The 16,847-nt window shown below is 44.8% G+C and overlaps 1 protein-coding gene across 1 annotated transcript in view; it reads left to right on the top strand.

The window, feature by feature from the left end:
• Positions 1 to 16,847, top strand: part of CDH23 (cadherin related 23) — a 402,434-nt gene that overhangs the window by 350,204 nt on the left and 35,383 nt on the right. The window contains exons 37-41 of the mRNA XM_082222023.1: positions 3,036 to 3,257; positions 3,388 to 3,507; positions 6,106 to 6,286; positions 14,697 to 14,830; positions 15,091 to 15,300. Of these exons, the coding sequence (XP_082078149.1) occupies positions 3,036 to 3,257; positions 3,388 to 3,507; positions 6,106 to 6,286; positions 14,697 to 14,830; positions 15,091 to 15,300 (867 nt within the window). The remainder of the gene's footprint in view (positions 1 to 3,035; positions 3,258 to 3,387; positions 3,508 to 6,105; positions 6,287 to 14,696; positions 14,831 to 15,090; positions 15,301 to 16,847) is intronic.

Here is a 16,847-nt window from a genome sequence, read left to right on the forward strand (position 1 = left end):
GCTTATTACTACACAAGTTGTGCACAAGTGTGTGTGCTTGTGTGGTGGTGAGGAAGTGATCTTAGGAGACACGTGGTATTTATTTTATTTGACTTGTGAGTCAAGTGGATATGTTAATCAGCTTAAGCTCCAATGGTTTATGCCGTGCTTGGCTTTCTCTCTCTCTCTCTCTCTCTCTTTCTCTCAACTGTGCTTTTAAAAGATGCTCTTTGATTCTGACATAGCAATATTAAAGTAACCAGATAAAATAGTAAGTTGAGATGGTGCGGCTTTGAAGACAAGAGAAGAAAGATCAAAAAGAGTACAAAGGGAAAGGAGATGTCATGCTCACACGTGGAAACCAAGCAGGGAAAGTTGCAAGAGGCACTTAGCAAAGATGTCTTTTGCGTGATCAGAGAGCGCTTCAACCACAAGATGTTGCATAATTGCTCTGCTGAGTACCATGTTGTTACATGATTTCCTGGAGCTTTGTCTAGGAGATGTTGCAGAAACAGTGTGTGGACAATTAAACTGATTGGGCTGGTTGGTCTTATCTGAAAGGCAGTGCTGCTTACAGTAGGCTTTGAGGCCACTTTTTCAATCTACTCAACAGACAGGTACAATTTGAAGAATGCAGCAAACCTTTGATGTATTGAATCAGCCCTTGCTTCTGATAAGAAAGGAGGAAAAGGGAGTTGATTTGCATGAGCAGACCATCTTGCTGAAACAGTTTCTGAAATCTAGCCTGAAAGGGAGCTCATGTTCCATTAATGACGTCTTGTCAGGGTATTCAGTTTGAATTTGTTAAGAGCAGCAGCGCTGAAGGTGCTTAACACTTCCTCTGATCTAAATCTTCTCTCCAAGCTGCTATTAGCCCCATAAGGGACAATGATAAATACTTGGTCCATGTATTATTATTATTTTACCACAGCAGCTGGGGGGAGGGCGCATTTGGATTGGGGAGTAGTTAAACATTCCCTTCCCATGCACAGCTGCTCTGATCAAATTCAGAGTTCCTTACACTTGTTAAAAAAAAAAAAGTAAACATTGGGAGTGTTAGGTTGCAATCCTAACTCTGCTTACCTGGGACTAATCCCTAGTGAATTCCATAGGTCTTATTGTTAGAATTGCACGGCCATTCTTCGATTTCCTTCATGACATGTGGTTTGTCCCCAAGTCCTCTTTTTTCATGGAGAACTTTTTGGCTGTACTTCTCTCCATAAATAAGAAATAGCATTCTTCGCAAAGCAGCTTGCCCCATAACAGGGAAAGCCAAACTCCCTGACCACATGTATTTCAAGGTGGGCGGTATGTCCAGAAGGTATATCCTTACTTGCTGGCTGTGGAGTAAGTGCACAGCAGGGCTCTGTGCCAGAGTTTTCCTAAATCTTCTTGGTTTATTAGATTTGGCTTTTGACCTTGAGGTGCATACAGTTTTAATTCAGGAATAGAGAGGTGGGGTGGCCACCAACTTGGATGGCTTCAAGAGAGGATGAGACAACTCATGGAAGATGAGGCTAACATTGGCTTGCTTCTACCTCATCCCAGAGAGAATGCATATGAATACCAGTTGCTGGAAACCTCAGGAGGGGAGAGTGCTGCAGGTACTTCTTATGGGCTTCCCACAGGCATCTGGTTTGACCACAGTGAGAATAGATAGGATGCTGACCTGACCCAGCAGCCTGTTCTTCCTTTCTTAAGCATTTTCCTTTCTTCCTCTCAAATCCCATGGGATTCATATTTGATTTCAAAATGGGGGGGGTGCAGTTTTTGAAACACAAGATGCAGACCAGATTGACAAAGTTTGCCATCCTCTGTTTAAGAATGGCAAACCCAAATGGATATATTTCGTCCAAGTCCTTCAGAGTGGACCCAAAATTTACAAAGGGGGGGGGGGAAAAGAGAGTTAATAGTTTTTTATTTTAGAAGTCTGTTGTGGAATTAGTTGAACATTCTGTAGTTTGCTGAGAGCATTTTGCATGGCTCCTGTGACAACTGGGAAGGGTTAACAGACCTTTTTGTACTGCAGGATTTATTCACACATTACAGTAGGTTGTTTCATTAAATTCTGGTCCATTGTTCTGTCCTATTTTAATATACCACAATGCATTCATTTGTATACCGTGATACCTTTTGCCATGCCTCCTGGATAACATCAATAATGCTTGTTAAACAGGTTGTCTGGAAGCCCCCTCAGTGTCTCTCAGAGGCACTGCCAAAATAATGTTGCCTATTGCTGGTGTTGCTTGCTTGCTTAGTACACTTGATCAAATGTCTTATTTAATCCCTTCTGTGGCTGTGCCTCCTGGATAATATCAGTTGATGTCATGGACTGGCTGGATGCAGAGGAATGGTGGGAGACACCAGCTGGGGAACCCCCAAGGGAAGAAGGCTCAGAACCAGGGGGTGGGTGGGACATCAACGAGTGGTTAGAGGGAGCAGAGGGAGCAGACTGGGAGGAAGTGTGAGAAGCTGAAGAGGTAGCAGGATTTAGTAAGCAGGAAGAGTCTGTAGCAAAAAGAAGTCCAGAATCAGAGGCAGAAGAGGAGGCTGGAGATGAGGGGGCATCAAGAGGCAGCAGTGAGTCAGGCTGGTGAGGAGGTCTTCCCCTCCTGCGGTGACCAGCTCCACTTCGCCCTGGTCTGCCAGAACCTGAAGAGGTATGAAGAGGTTGGAGCAAAGATAGACAAGATGAAGGAGCCTCAGATTGCTTGTGAAGGAACCAGGGGAGGAGGAGACTTGGAGAGCTGTTGGAAAGGCAGCTGCTGGAAACAACTGCTTGGAAGAGTTGTTTTGCTCACTCTGCCTGAGCTGTTTTGTTTCTTTGAATAAAGCGTTAACTTCACTAACACCCTGTGAGTTATTGCTGACCTCCTCCAGACAGCCACCCTGACAGTTGACAATGGCATAACCTTAAAGGAGGATGTATTTGTTAACCTCTGGAAGCATGTGGAAATGTGTGTGTAGGCTTAAGTGCATGGCTCGCATCTAGACACTTTATTTTATTTTTATTATTATCCTTGCATGATTCTGAATGTGTCAGTGTTTGCTCACAGGCTACTACCACGGTCTATGTCACTGTCCTGGATGAGAATGACAATGCTCCAGTATTTCGGCAGCAGCAGTATGAAGTCACACTGGATGAGGGCCCCGGCACACTTAACGCAATCCTTATCACCATCAATGCGGTGGACCTTGACGAAGGGCCAAACGGCACAGTTACATATGCCATCACAGAGGGGAACATCATGGGCACTTTTCACATAAACAGCACTACGGTTAGTACACTTTCACATTGCTGTTTCACTTTGCACAAAGGTATTGAGCCCTGTTACCCAACATTCCATGAGCATACGCCCTCATTGCCGAAAGCTAACGTTTCCCTTTTGTTTTGGCCTCTCATTTTAGGGACAAATCAGTACAATGAAGGAGTTGGATTATGAAATCAGCCACGGGCGTTACACACTGATCGTCACTGCCACAGACCAGTGTCCAATCCCTTCACGCCGTCTCACATCCACCACAACAGTACGTATCGCTTCTGGGATAACGAATAATGAGCAGCCATCCAAAAGCACTTCCAGATGCTGCTTGCACTTTCAGAAGCTAAACCTCCATAACATGCAACAGCTAATGAGATTAATGATCTCCCATTCTGTGAAGCGTGCAAAGCAAACTTCTTGCTCTCTCCTTTTTTGCATTCTTGCATGTTCTGCAATTCAATTGCTGTTGCGTTATAGAAACCGTTTAAAAGGAGCAACTATATCCATGGTTCTCAACAGGAGGAAATTCCATGGATAGTTTCCTTGGGAAGAACATACTTCTCTCTCACTTGTCTCCAGTATTTGGCAAAGAGGGAAAAGCACTGCTGGGCACTTTAAGAAAGATGTTGACGGTGGCCCATAGGAGGGCAACACAGATGGTGAGGGATCTGGAGACCCTATGAGAAAAGTGTAAAGAGACATATGTTTAGCTTGGAGAACAGATGATTAAAAGGTGACAGGATTGGCCATCCTCAAATATTTGAAGGGTTGTCACATGGATGATGGAACCAATAGGTTTTCTGTTGCTCCAAGGGGGTGGGACCCCAATCAACAGGTTCAAATTACAGGAAAGGGATGTTCAACTCAACATTAAGAAGAACTTCAGCAATGGAAGCAGATGTCCTTGAAAGCTGATGGTGGAGCCTCTCCATCATTAGAGGGTTTTAAAATATATATTAATATTATGTTGTGACAATAGGTAACAAAAACCATTATACACTGAACATCCTTGCTTCTCATGCAAAAAAGGAAAGGAAAGGGAAACAAATAGAGGAATACTGCTGCTGTGGCAGAACAAGGTGACCTTTGAGTTACCTTTCGACTCTAGACTTGTGTAGCTCACTCTTTGCTTGCACTTTCCACCTGCAGTTTCCTGAAGGCTGTTTTGCTTCCTTGTTCAAGGAAGGCCATGTGAGAGGTCCTTCCTTTTTTTCTTCTCTGCTTTGAATCTGCTCACTCTTATATTAATGAGAAGTGCTACCTAGCTCCGTTTTTTTTTTTGCTGCAATGTACATACGGGATCAGTTTCTGTATTATGGCCAACACAAAGATATCATTATAGATTGTTCTGTGCGGCGCCTGTCCGTGTAGTAGTTTGGATTTGATATCCCACTTTATCACTACCCTAAGGAGTCTCAAAGTGGCTAACATTCTCCTTTCCCCTCCTTCCCCACAACAAACACTCTGTGAGGTGAGTGGGGCTGAGAGACTTCAGAGAAGTGTGACTAGCCCATGGTCACCCAGCAGCTGCATGTGGAGGAGCGGGGAAGCGAACCCAGTTCACCAGATTACGAGTCTACCGCTCTTAACCACTACACCACACTGGCTCACAATGTGCAGTGACCCGCATGAGAAACCACATGGTGCGTGCACTGTAGCACAGCAAACGTCCAAAAAGAAAGCTTCGCAGCAGTGTGCTAAAACCTACACGTGGTGAACCACTGCATGCAACCCCTCCACCTTGCAGCAACTGCTGTCACAAGGAGTGGATTAAAGGAGCTTCCATGCTGCAAATGTAACAGAGCAGGCATCACATTGGAGGAGACACTGTTGTGCCAGTTGCTGTTCAACTCCACAATTGCAGGCTTCTACAACCCTGTGCCACTTCACAGTGTGGGTGTAGACAGGCAGGGCTTATCTTGGACTCTGCATAGACTAGATTAATAAGTCACAAGGGCAGCTTCGGAGTTTGAGTGGAAATTGCTTGCCCACACTGAAGAGTTCCTGCAACTGCAGTCATATTTTAAAGTATTTTCCAAAAAACTTGAGGGCTAGAATCTAAGTGCACCGCCTAGTAATGGCTTTCATAACAGGACTGTGCAACTATGTGGGTTCTTCCATGATCCACTGGTTAGTTTATAACTGCCATAAAAGCAACTGAAAATTACGTCTTATCAGGATAACACGGCCTCTGACTTGCAAGCACCGTTCTTTCTAATCAGGGTGTGGAGATGGGTGCGGTTACTCCATGTTGAACGGCTCTATTGCCCATTCTTCATCGCTTAAGTTTAATCATGTGCTTAAGAATGAAGCCTGCCCTCCAGAACAGTTTCCACAGCTGATTCCAGGCACACATTAAGCCCTACCTTGTTCTCCATGGTTGATTCCTAGAATAAACTGATTACAGCTGCAGCAGCGTAATAAATACCAAACAGCCCATTTCACAGAGTTCCCAGGATGTGCTTGCATCTGACCTGGGCCCAATCAGGGTTCGACCTGGCAAATCCTCACACAAATTTAACTTGTCAAGAAACACAGCTTTGCAATTAGACTGGAATGTTGGGTTTCAAATGTTCTTTTTTTTTTTTGCCACTCTGTGCAAAATCCTTTTAAGTCAGAGATGGATGTCATTGGATGCCGTTAATTTCTGTATGAAGGTTATTGAGAATGCTTGTGTCTGTTACTGCAAATAAAGAAATACAGTGGGGAAAATTGAGATAAGTGAAATGAATAAATAAAACTAGCACTACTATACTGGCAGTTGCGTACAAGATGGCTGCAGATACTCGATAACAGGCTTTATAGCGTTTACTCATTGTTTTGGCTGCGTTTGCAAACTATTCTGTGTGTTTTTTGTCTTCAGGTGTTAGTGAATTTGAACGATATCAATGATAATCAACCAACGTTCCCACATTCCTACGAAGGGCCCTTTGACATCACAGAAGGCCAGCCAGGTCCAAGGGTGTGGACTTTCCTTGCCCACGATGGAGACTCGGGACCCAATGGACAAGTGGAGTACAGCATCATAGCAGGGGATCCCCTTGGTAAGTGGAGAAAGAAATAGAACAGGAACACTTGAGTTTGCAGTTCTCAGCCCATCCAGAAAATGCAGTTAAATCATGCATGTGTGCAGAAATCATCTCAGGAGTCAGCATTCTGTTTCTGCCCGGGCCACTGCTTCCCTGTGCAAATAGCAATTCTTACTAAGACTTAGTTTCCATATGTGTGGAATAAGGTCAGTGTCCTCTTGTCTAAGTCACAAGTAAAAGCTAAAAAGAACCAACTGAATGAGTTCTCTGTTTCAACCCCGGATAACTCTGGTCTAATTCTATTCCTGCCACTAATTCACTGGGTAGACTCAGGCAAGTCGCTGTCCATCTGCTTCAGTGAAACAAAAATATGTAGAGTGGGTGTCCTTGTGGCTTATCTCAGAGAGTTTTATGTGGAGGAATTACAAAGCACATTGCGCATCAGAAACACTCTGGAAATGATGAGCGGGTCCTACCCTTAGACAGATGGTGGCAGCTGCCTCAGGTTTACAGGGGGTAGGAGTGGATGACCCTTAGCCATTCCTTCTGGCCTCCCCTGGCTCCCCCCCTTTCCCTGAGGCCCCCAACTCTTCCTGTTCTCTTGAGCCAGCAGCAATTATTCTTGCTTTGCCACTGATCTGGCTATGTTGCCTAGTCAGCAGCCACATTATCCCAGTATATCGCAGCGAAAACTGCTGAGAAAGGTCCCTGACAGAGCAAGCTCTCAGGTGCAGCTACTCACTGAATGTGCACGTGTGGCCCTGTTCATGGGATGCACCACTGCAGCCTTTGCCTGAGCAGGCCGTAAGTAGGTGCTGGGTGGAGTGGTGAAATAGCAGGGGAGAGGTGTTGGGGGTTCAAGCTATATATGCCATGCAGCTTGCCCTTCACTTCCTAAGCTAGCCTGCTGCCCTCAGGTCAGATGGAGGATGTTGCTCCATTGCCAGCACTGAAGCAAGATCCCACTTCCAGCTCCGTGGGTTTCTGTATGCAGAACAGTGGTGGGGAAAGGTTTCATCTTGTCCCTTGCCTCAGGCAGTGAAATGTCTTGGGCCAGCCCTGGTGATGAGTAATAGTAATTACTGCAACGATAACATTGTTATGAGTAGCTTACGTTTCCAGTGCTGCTTTTTCACATTTGGTTCCTTGGTACAGTGGTCAGTAGCACTGTGGTTTAGTGGTCAGAGTGTTGGGCTGGGAGACTGGTTGCAAACCTGGCATCTGCAGAGGCCTTCCTTGCTGCCCACAGACTCTATTGGAAAAAGTCAATAAAAGCCTTAGTTTAATCTTCCTTGTTGCTAGGAGGAGATTCCAGCTGGGGAGGGAAGGTTAATTCTTGCTTTCCTCAGTTGCACCCTCCAGCAATATCACATCCCTCTTCCCATTAGGTTTAGGAGGGAAAGTGAAAGCACTTTCTTCCAAGCCTAATTGCTGGGGGGATAGAGGGGAATGTGTGTGTGTTTGTTGCAGCCTGTGTGTGGTGTTCACAACAGCTTATCTGGCTTGCCAGTGCGCTTACAATTTTCAAAAGACCAGCAACCCATAGACTAAAAACAGAGACACCAGAGTTCAAATAAATCCCCAAGAAGCTCACTGTGTGACCTCGGGGCAGGCACTGTCTTGGCTGTGTACACGCTGCTGTGTACTCTGCCGTGCAATGTGATTCCACCACTGGTTTGTGAAGTCATGTATAACAGCCACAATCTACGCTGTAGCTCCTTGAGAAATACTGTGTGTTGGTGTGTTTTTACTGCAAACCAAGCAGATTTTGCATAAAGTTGGGCAATGACAGCCTTTGTGTGAGACGCTTTGGAATCTCTGCAGTGTCATACACACAATCTGAATATGAGGCAGATTATTTCAGAGTACACAAACTTCTCCGTGGAAGAGAAAGGGAGGAAAGGCGTGTGGAAAGAATCGCCTTAGGATAGTTAATGGGACATTTCAAAACTATCCCTTCAAGAGGCCTCTTTCTGAGAAGCCGAGTGTCTACATCAGGAAATCCTGTTACAGGCAGCATCCGCCATGAGAGGAAACATTGCAAACCTGTTGTACTTGCCCGGCTAGAAGATCCTTGAGGTTTTGCAAGTTCATGCCACAAACAACCCCCCCCCCAAAAAAAGCAACCAAGTGTGCTAGAAGGACTATGAAGCTTGCCTAGGAAGGGACTGAATACCGCTTTGCAGTCTGCTCTACAGAGTCACAGAAGTCTGCTTGAAACCTCTTAAGCTTAAAAGCTGGATGTAGATCTCTTATTCATGCAGCATATTTACTTGGAAACAAGCTCCACTGTCTTCATTCCGGGGGGGGGCACCCTCAGATAGGAATGTTTAGGATTATAGCCCTATACAGTGGATGCTCGGGTTGCGAACGTGATCCATGTGGGAGGCACATTCGCAACCCGCAACATTCACAACCTGCGACCTGCACTTCTGTGCACGCGCGAGTCACGACTTGGGGCTTCTGTGCATGCACAAGCGCCGAAACCCAGAAGTAACCGTTCCGGTACTTCTGGGTTCGGTGCGGTGCGCAACCCAAAATTGCGCAGCTCGAAACGTCTGTAACCCGAGGTACCTGGTACCTGGTAGCAAGCCCCACTGTTTTATGTATGGCCCACTTGTGAGTAATGTACACGTATAAAACTTCATTATTAATCAGGTCTAATTAAATACACTGTATGTCAACATAACCAACATATCAGCAAATTCTTGTACAGTCGTACCTTGGATCTCAAACACCTTGGTTCCTGAACAAATCGGCTCCCAAATGATCGAAACCCGGAAGTGAGTGTTGCGGTTTCCAAACGTTCTTTTGGAAGTCAAACATCTGACAGGGTTTCCAATTGGCTGCAGGAGCTTCCACGCTTTGGTTCCTGAATGTTTTGGAAGTCAAATGGACTTCCAGAACGGATTCTGTTCGACTTCCAAGGTACGACTGTATGCTGATAGAGGGCAGGAAATGTATTTCATTCACTTTTAGGGTCTCTGTAGCATTGACTCTTGGATAGAATCTACCTATTTCCAAGTTAGGGGAAGGAACCGTGATTTTCAAGCATCACTGTTAAGTTGTGGGTAGACATAGCAGACAACACAGTGATTCTTCCAAAGCAGCTCTTTATTTGTAAGCTGTCACAGAACTGAACAGCAAACAGCTCAGCCGGCCTGCTTTTATAGGCAGCCGGCTGTCAACATTGTAGCAACAACAACCCAGGTTTTCCCGCCTAAAATAACTGACGTGGACCTGAGTGAAAACTACATACACAATACTCCTGGTGGCCAGGGTGAGAACTTCAATACATAACTATCACCGTGAGTGGATTTGAGGAAGGGTTGTCTTCTGAAAGAATCCGTCTTAGCCAACATCCTCAGGCTTCCTAGTGCATTGTGGGCCTCTTGCTGAAAGAAAAAAAAAAACATGTTTAATTTTGTGTGCCAATAACAAAAAGAATAAAAAGTCCCATTAGAACATAATACAATTCAGCTGGATTTTAATTAATCGTCTTCAGTTCTCAACTGGTTTATTCATGGCCCCTAGCAAGAAAGCTAAAAGCAGAAAGGTTTTGCAACACTGGGACATTAGTAGGCCCGAGGAGAGGAGGGAAGTTCCCTAACTAGGTAGTACGATAGCCAAATGCAAATTGTGCTTACAAGTGTGAACGCTCAGCTAAGATTATTGTTTCATTTCCATTTATTCAATTTGTCAACCGCTTTATCTTGGCCAGGGCGACCCAAGGCAACTTAATTTTACTGGATTTTTATTTACAACATAACACAACACACACCCCCAATACAGTGGTGCCCCACAAGATGAATGCCTCGCAAGACGGAAAACTCGCTAGACGAAAGTGTTTTCCGTTTTGGAGGTGCTTTGCAAAACGAATTTCCTATGGGCTTGCTTCGCAAGACGACAATGTATTGCAAGTTCCTGCTGGGTTTTTTTCCTACCCCCCCCTTTTTCTAAGCCGCTTATCAGCTGATCCAATCAGCAGATAAGCCACTAATAGCGCTAATCCGCTAATCCTTCAATGGGCTTGCTTCGCAAGACGAAAAAACCGCTAGACGAAGAGAATCACAGAACGGATTGTTTTTGTCTTGCGAGGCAGCACTGTACACAAATCCACCCTCATTAAACGTGAACAAAACATGCAGTGAGCATAGCATACAACAATACAAACAACCAAATAAAAGACTTCCTTTATCCTGTATCTGGCCTCCTTATTTACTTCTTATAAACAGTTTCCTTTATGAAGAATTATTAAGATTTTTCTGATTATAACTTAAATATCCACAAAGTCTCCTGCAGACATTAATCGAAACAAGTCCAGGTATGTATTTTAGGGCACTGTTTTTTAAAGTATTCTCTGCATTTCCCCCATGCTTTTTGAAACTCTTGTCTAGTGTGATCTCTAATTGCCTCTGTTAATCTAGCCAGTTCAATATACTCTAACAGTTGGTCTTGCCATTCCTTTTTTGTTGGCACAGTTTCTTTTTTCCAGTTTTTAGCAATTAAGATCCTTGCCGCTCCTGTGGCATAGAGGAATATTTTCTGATCTTCTCTTGCTATACCTGTGTCCATTATCCTTAGTAGAAAAGCTTCTGTGTTTTTCATAAAGTTATACTTAAACATTTTTTTTAAGCTCGTCATATACTGTGTTCCAGAAGCTTTTGATTTTTTCACAGGTCCACCAAACATGTGTAAGTGTCCCCTCTGTTTTACCACATCTCCAGCACAGATTTGTTTTTGTCTTATACATTTTAGCTATTTTGGTAGTTGTTAAGTACAGTACCATCTATAAAACATCTTGATTGGGAGGGAAGTTCCCTAACTAGGTGTACGATAGCCAAATGCAAATTGTGCTTACAAGTGTGAACACTCAGCTAAGATTATTTGTTTCATTTTCATTTATTCAATTTGTCAGCCACTTTATCTTGGCCAGGGCGATCCAAGGCAACTTAAAACCAAACAAATAGACAGTAAGCTCCACACGGATATATTCAAACCAAGAGGAAATAGAAATACATTAAGGGACGTCATATTGATTGTGGGTCTTCTAAATGGAAGACTAGGCTGTGAGCAGATCTCCTGATTTTTATTGGACCAGAACTGCAGGGCTGCTGGAGGGGGCGGGGAGGAGAGGGGCATTAACCCTTCCCATCCATGCCATTTTTCTGCTCTGGATGCTTCCTCGACCCATGTTTTCCTCCATAGGGAAAACAGGATTTGTTGTTGTTTAGTCGTTTAGTCGTGTCCGACTCTTCGTGACCCCATGGACCAGAGCACGCCAGGCACTCCTGTCTTCCGCTGCCTCCCGGAGTTTCGTCAAATTCATGTTGGTAGCTTCGAGAACACTGTCCAACCATCTCGTCCTCTGTCGTCCCCTTCTCCTTCTGTCCTCCATCTTTCCCAACATCAGGGTCTTTTCCAGGGAGTCTTCTCTTCTCATGAGGTGGCCAAAGTATTGGAGCCTCAGCTTCACGATCTGTCCTTCCAGTGAGCACACAGGGCTGATTTCCTTCAGAATGGATAAGTTTGATCTTCTTGCAGTCCATGGGACTCTCAAGAGTCTCCTCCAGCACCATAATTCAAAAGCATCAATTCTTCGGCGATCAGTCTTCTTTATGGTCCAGCTCTCACTTCCATACATCACTACTGGGAAAACCATAGCTTTAACTATACGGACCTTTGTTGGCAAGGTGATGTCTCTGCTTTTTAAGATGGTGTCTAGGTTTGTCATTGCTTTTCTCCCAAGAAGCAGGCGTCTTTTAATTTCATGACTGCTGTCACCATCTGCAGTGAGCATGGAGCCAAGAAAGTGAAGTCTCTCACTGCCTTCATTTTGTCCCCTTCTACTTGCCAGGAGGTGATATGTTTTCTCCAAGCAAGGCAAAAAGCAGTTGGGAAAGATTTAGATTGGGGGAAATAGTGCAGAGAAAGGGTTAAGCCCCACCCCCTTCCTCAGGGCTATAGTCCCAATTCAATCCGCTCCCCCTGTGTGGCTGCTTTTTGTTCCCTTCCCAAAGGGGAAAATTTAATATATCTGATGATGGATTTCTCACATTTCATTTTGTCTGGCCCAAAGACAAGTCTCTGGCAGAAATAAGCCCAGACTTTCTATTTATGTGCAAATAGGGCTTAATTATTATTATTTTTTTAAGAATACCAGATGAAATATTTGTAGCCTCTCTATTATGGTAAGTGCATATTTTGACAGCAAAGCCATTCAGAGTATTCTTTGAATAGTAAGAATAAAAAGGCCAAGGCAAAGGAAATAATTGTGAGAAAGCTGGCTTGGACTTCATCTAAACAAACGATGCTCAAGACTGCTTTCATTTTCAGTTCTTGTTTGGTCAAATGCAGAAACAAGCAGACTCTGTCAGCCACATGCACTCACTGCCAGAGCACAGAGGCCTATTGGATTTGGCTCCAGAGTGTTGTGTGGAAGAAAAGCAGCATTTTGTGACTTTTTAGTTTAGGAGGGGAAAAGAAAGTGGCTGGGAGCGTGATCGGCATTTTGGAATTGATGAATGGTGTGAAGAAATCATCAGATAAAGAGACATTTGTCTCTCTCTCATTTAGTGGTGGGACTCTGAGTAGACAGCAAAGTGGTTTGATCATAGGCCAGGAAAGACAAAAGAATGAATGTGTGACTTTCGAAAGGATTAGATAAATTCATTGTCTTATCAACAGCTGTTAGCAAATTAGCTAAATGAAACCTCTGTGCCAGAAGGTAGTATACTTCTGAATATCAGGTGCTGGAATTAAATAGAGAACGACCTCCTTGCTTTGCTCATAACTGCCAGAAGCTAGCTGTTGGTGAAAACAAAATTATGGACAAAATCATGGGTTGCCAACGTGGCACCTGCAGGCAGGCATGCCCCCACAGAGGTCTTTCCTGGTATCCCTAGGCTCTCATCTCCAGATCCCTACCCCCACTGAAATCACACTTCTAGCCAATAAATGGCTCCTACTTGGAGTCTGTGTGCTGTTCCTGGAGGTTGTAGCTGACTCTCCAGGAAAATCACCTCTGCCCACACCACCATTAGGATTGACAACAGTTACAACACGTTTTTCAAGCCTAATTGAATGAATGCAGTTTGTTCATTGGAGAGTGAATGTGGTTGCAGTGTGGGCATGATTTTGTGGTGTGTGGTGTCCACAACAGTTTCTCCTGCTGGCAAATGTCCCCCATAAGCCCCAAAAGGTTGGCAAATTCTACTGGACTGATTCATCAAGGCAGTACTTATATTCTAATGAGAGACTGAGGCTACGGTCCTATACAGATTGTGGCTTGTTGCATACAGGCGTGAGTGCAGGGTGCAAGGAGAGAGAGTATACTTTCTACCACTGCTCAGATTTAAGTAGCATAGAGTTCAGTATTTCATTTTCATAGTAATACATACCAGTGTATTAAACAATCTTCAAGACAAAACTTGCGGGTGACGCTGTGGGTTAAACCACAGAGCCTAGGGCTTGCCGATCAGAAGGTTGGCGGTTCGAATCCCTGCAACGGGGTGAGCTCCCGTTGCTCAGTCCCAGCTCCTGCCAACCTAGCAGTTCTAAAGCACAAAGTGCAAGTAGATAAATAGGTACCGCTCCGGTGGGAAGGTAAATGGCATTTCCATGCACTGCTCTGGTTCGCCAGAAGTGGCTTAGTCATGCTGGCCACATGACTGTACGCCAGCTCCCTCAGCCAGTAAAGCGAGATGAGCGCCGCAACCCCAGATTCGTCCGCAACTGGACCCAACAGTCAGGGGTCCCTTTACCTTTACCTTTAAGACAAAACTTAATTTACCTGATGTGGCTAAGCCCTGGCCCAGGAGACAGCCCCCCAAGGAATTTTTCCCTGCAACGCCCCACCATTGGAAGGATGTGTGGCTAAATAAATAAACAAATAAAGTAGACAGTGAGGTGGGAGGTGAATTTAAACTTATCTCCCCAGTGCGGCATCTTGATAAGGATGTCAGTTGTCTTCTCTCTGGTCATCAGATTGATCATTTCACCTCAATCAATCAATCAATCGTTTGACATCAGATTGATCACCTAAGACCTGAGGAGCATTAGGATGTGTTGCTAGCATGGGAGTGCTGTAGGAGAACCCAGCACCAACATAGACACTGGGAGATCACCAACAACGTTCCTCTCTTTCTGCCTGGATCTTGTTGGCCTGGTGACATCCTGGTAAAGAGCAGATACACAGTCCCCTCTCAGACTAGTATCTGCAGAAGTGCATTAGGCGGACTTCCTTGATCTGTTCTCAATGCACCTTCTTGACCATCTCCATTAACACGTTTCCCCCCGGAAAAGGAGGTTGTGAGAGCATGCAGTGCTCTCGAGTGCAGTCTTCCATGGTGCTCTAGGCTGGCAAACCGGCCCTGCTTGTTTCTCCTGTGCCCCTTAAGCATCCTTGTGTCTATCTGTCTTGCAGGAGAATTTGTGATCTCTCCTGTGGAAGGGGAGCTACGCGTGCGGAAGGATGCTGAGCTTGACCGAGAAAACATTGCTTTCTATAACCTCACCATTGCTGCCAAGGACAGAGGGGTGCCTCCTCTCAGCTCCACCGTAAGTGTTTGAGGTCCAGGGGCCACACTGCAAAGATGAGGTTCTGAATCCTCCATGAGGGAGAGGTGAATTGTGCAGGGGTGAGGAAACAGAACTGTACCTGATTAATGAAAAACCTAAGGAGGTATTGCCTCTATTCAGCCATATGGGGGAAACACCTAGATTGCCATGGAAGAACCATATGGACAATTCTTCTTTGTATTAATAGTCTCAGGCCTGTTTGCCCCTCTCCTCATCTGCCTCCTTTCTTTTTGGTTTAGGTCTTGGTGGGAGTGCGTGTTCTGGACATAAACGACAACGACCCCGTCCTCCTCAACCTACCGATGAATCTCACTCTCAGTGAAAATGCACCCATCTCCAGCTTCGTCACCCGCATCCTTGCCAGTGATGCTGACAGTGGCAGGAATGCTCTTTTAACCTTCAGCATCACAGCAGGGAATATTGACAATGCTTTCTACATCAATGGCACCGTAAGTCTCTCTTTTTTTAACGTTGTGATACACAGCCTCCCATGAAGATCTCAGTAAGCAGGATTATTTATGTGTGGAAGGTAGTCCTTCAGATATCCTGGTTCCAACCCATAAAGAGGCCCTTTATTGGGCCTCAGCAGCACTTAGTACTGGGCCTGGGAAACTTAACTGGAAACCAGCTTAGCTGTCTCAATAAGGATATAAATGCTGCCTTTATGTGGCCCCTGTTAAGAGCCTGGTTGCAGAATCTGGGACCAGTTGTGGTTTCCCAGTGCTCTTCAAAGGCAGTCCTAGGCAGAGCACATGGCAGTAATCCAGACATGAGGTCACTAAGGCATATCTCACCTGTCCAAGCCTGCAGTCTCCACGATAAAGTGCAGCTGGTATACCAGGCTGAGCTTAGAGATGGGCACATCACATCTCTTTGGGCTTTGTTTATTTGATTATTTGGACTTTAATCCCACCCAAAGGCTCAGGGAAGACTTGCAGGTGTTAGCAACATATATGGATGGTGCACATAGTTCCACTCTCTCCTTTTATTTGCTTCAACATCTGGGAAATGTCTGGAGACCACAGTGCAAAGAAAGTATATAACTTGCAGCATGGCGTTTGCCACTGGGAGGCAACGGGGTGAAGGCTTCCAGTGGTCTTAAGAGGCTGGCATGTGTTTTCTTTCAGCTCTGCTGCTCCAGGTCTACAGCCTGCATTAAAAGAAAAGTGTGACTTCACACTTCATGCTGATTTGAATTTCAGAAGTGTCCTTTAATTAGAATGCACTCATTGCCATCTTTCCACCTAGCTTTAGATACCTGAGCTCTATTCTGCAAATTGCTGAGGGCCTACATCTTTTCTTTTCCTTTTTTAAGTTGCATGGGTCTGAAGAGGTCATTGGGTCTGGAAATGCACTTCTCATTTGCACTCAGAACCAATGGGCAGTTTTGAAATCGTTGGTTTCACTTCTTTTCCTTCGTTGCTGCTGAACAGATCCTCAAATTATAGCCCAATTCTGACTGCGCAAAGGCCTCCTTCCTTCCAGCCCTTCCTACTAATTTCATAGTATGCTGGTGGTTGGGCTGAGAAGAGATTCAAATAACAAACCCCTACCTGAAAACAACAGCAAGCACCTCTTGATAGTAACATTAACCTCTTTTTTAAAAAAATTATATCAGTCCAGCCCTGTGTATTCACATGCAGCATTTTAGAAAAGCATTTTAGCAAAGCTACCTCTCAGTAGCTTTAACTAGTCATCTTCAGGCCCAGATTTCAGGGTATAATCTTTTCTTCTTTTCATTTCCTGACTCCCGTGTTCCTAAGAAGAGGAGTTTCCATAACAGATTCACCTGGTAAAATGGAATCTCTTTTTTCACCCTGGTTAGAATGGACATAACCTATTCTCACTTGCCTGAGCAGTAAGCACAGAATCATAGGTGCTGGTGCTCCCTGCTTAATGTTTCCCCATCACTGGCATTTGACAGAGTTAGACGCAAACAAAACAATGCAGTTCCATTTATTCCCCCTCTCCTTCCCCTTTTTTCCCTTTCCTGTCT

This window comes from Podarcis vaucheri (assembly GCF_965113315.1).
Source record: "Podarcis vaucheri genome assembly, chromosome: 5".
Classification (NCBI taxonomy): Eukaryota; Metazoa; Chordata; class Lepidosauria; order Squamata; family Lacertidae; genus Podarcis; species Podarcis vaucheri.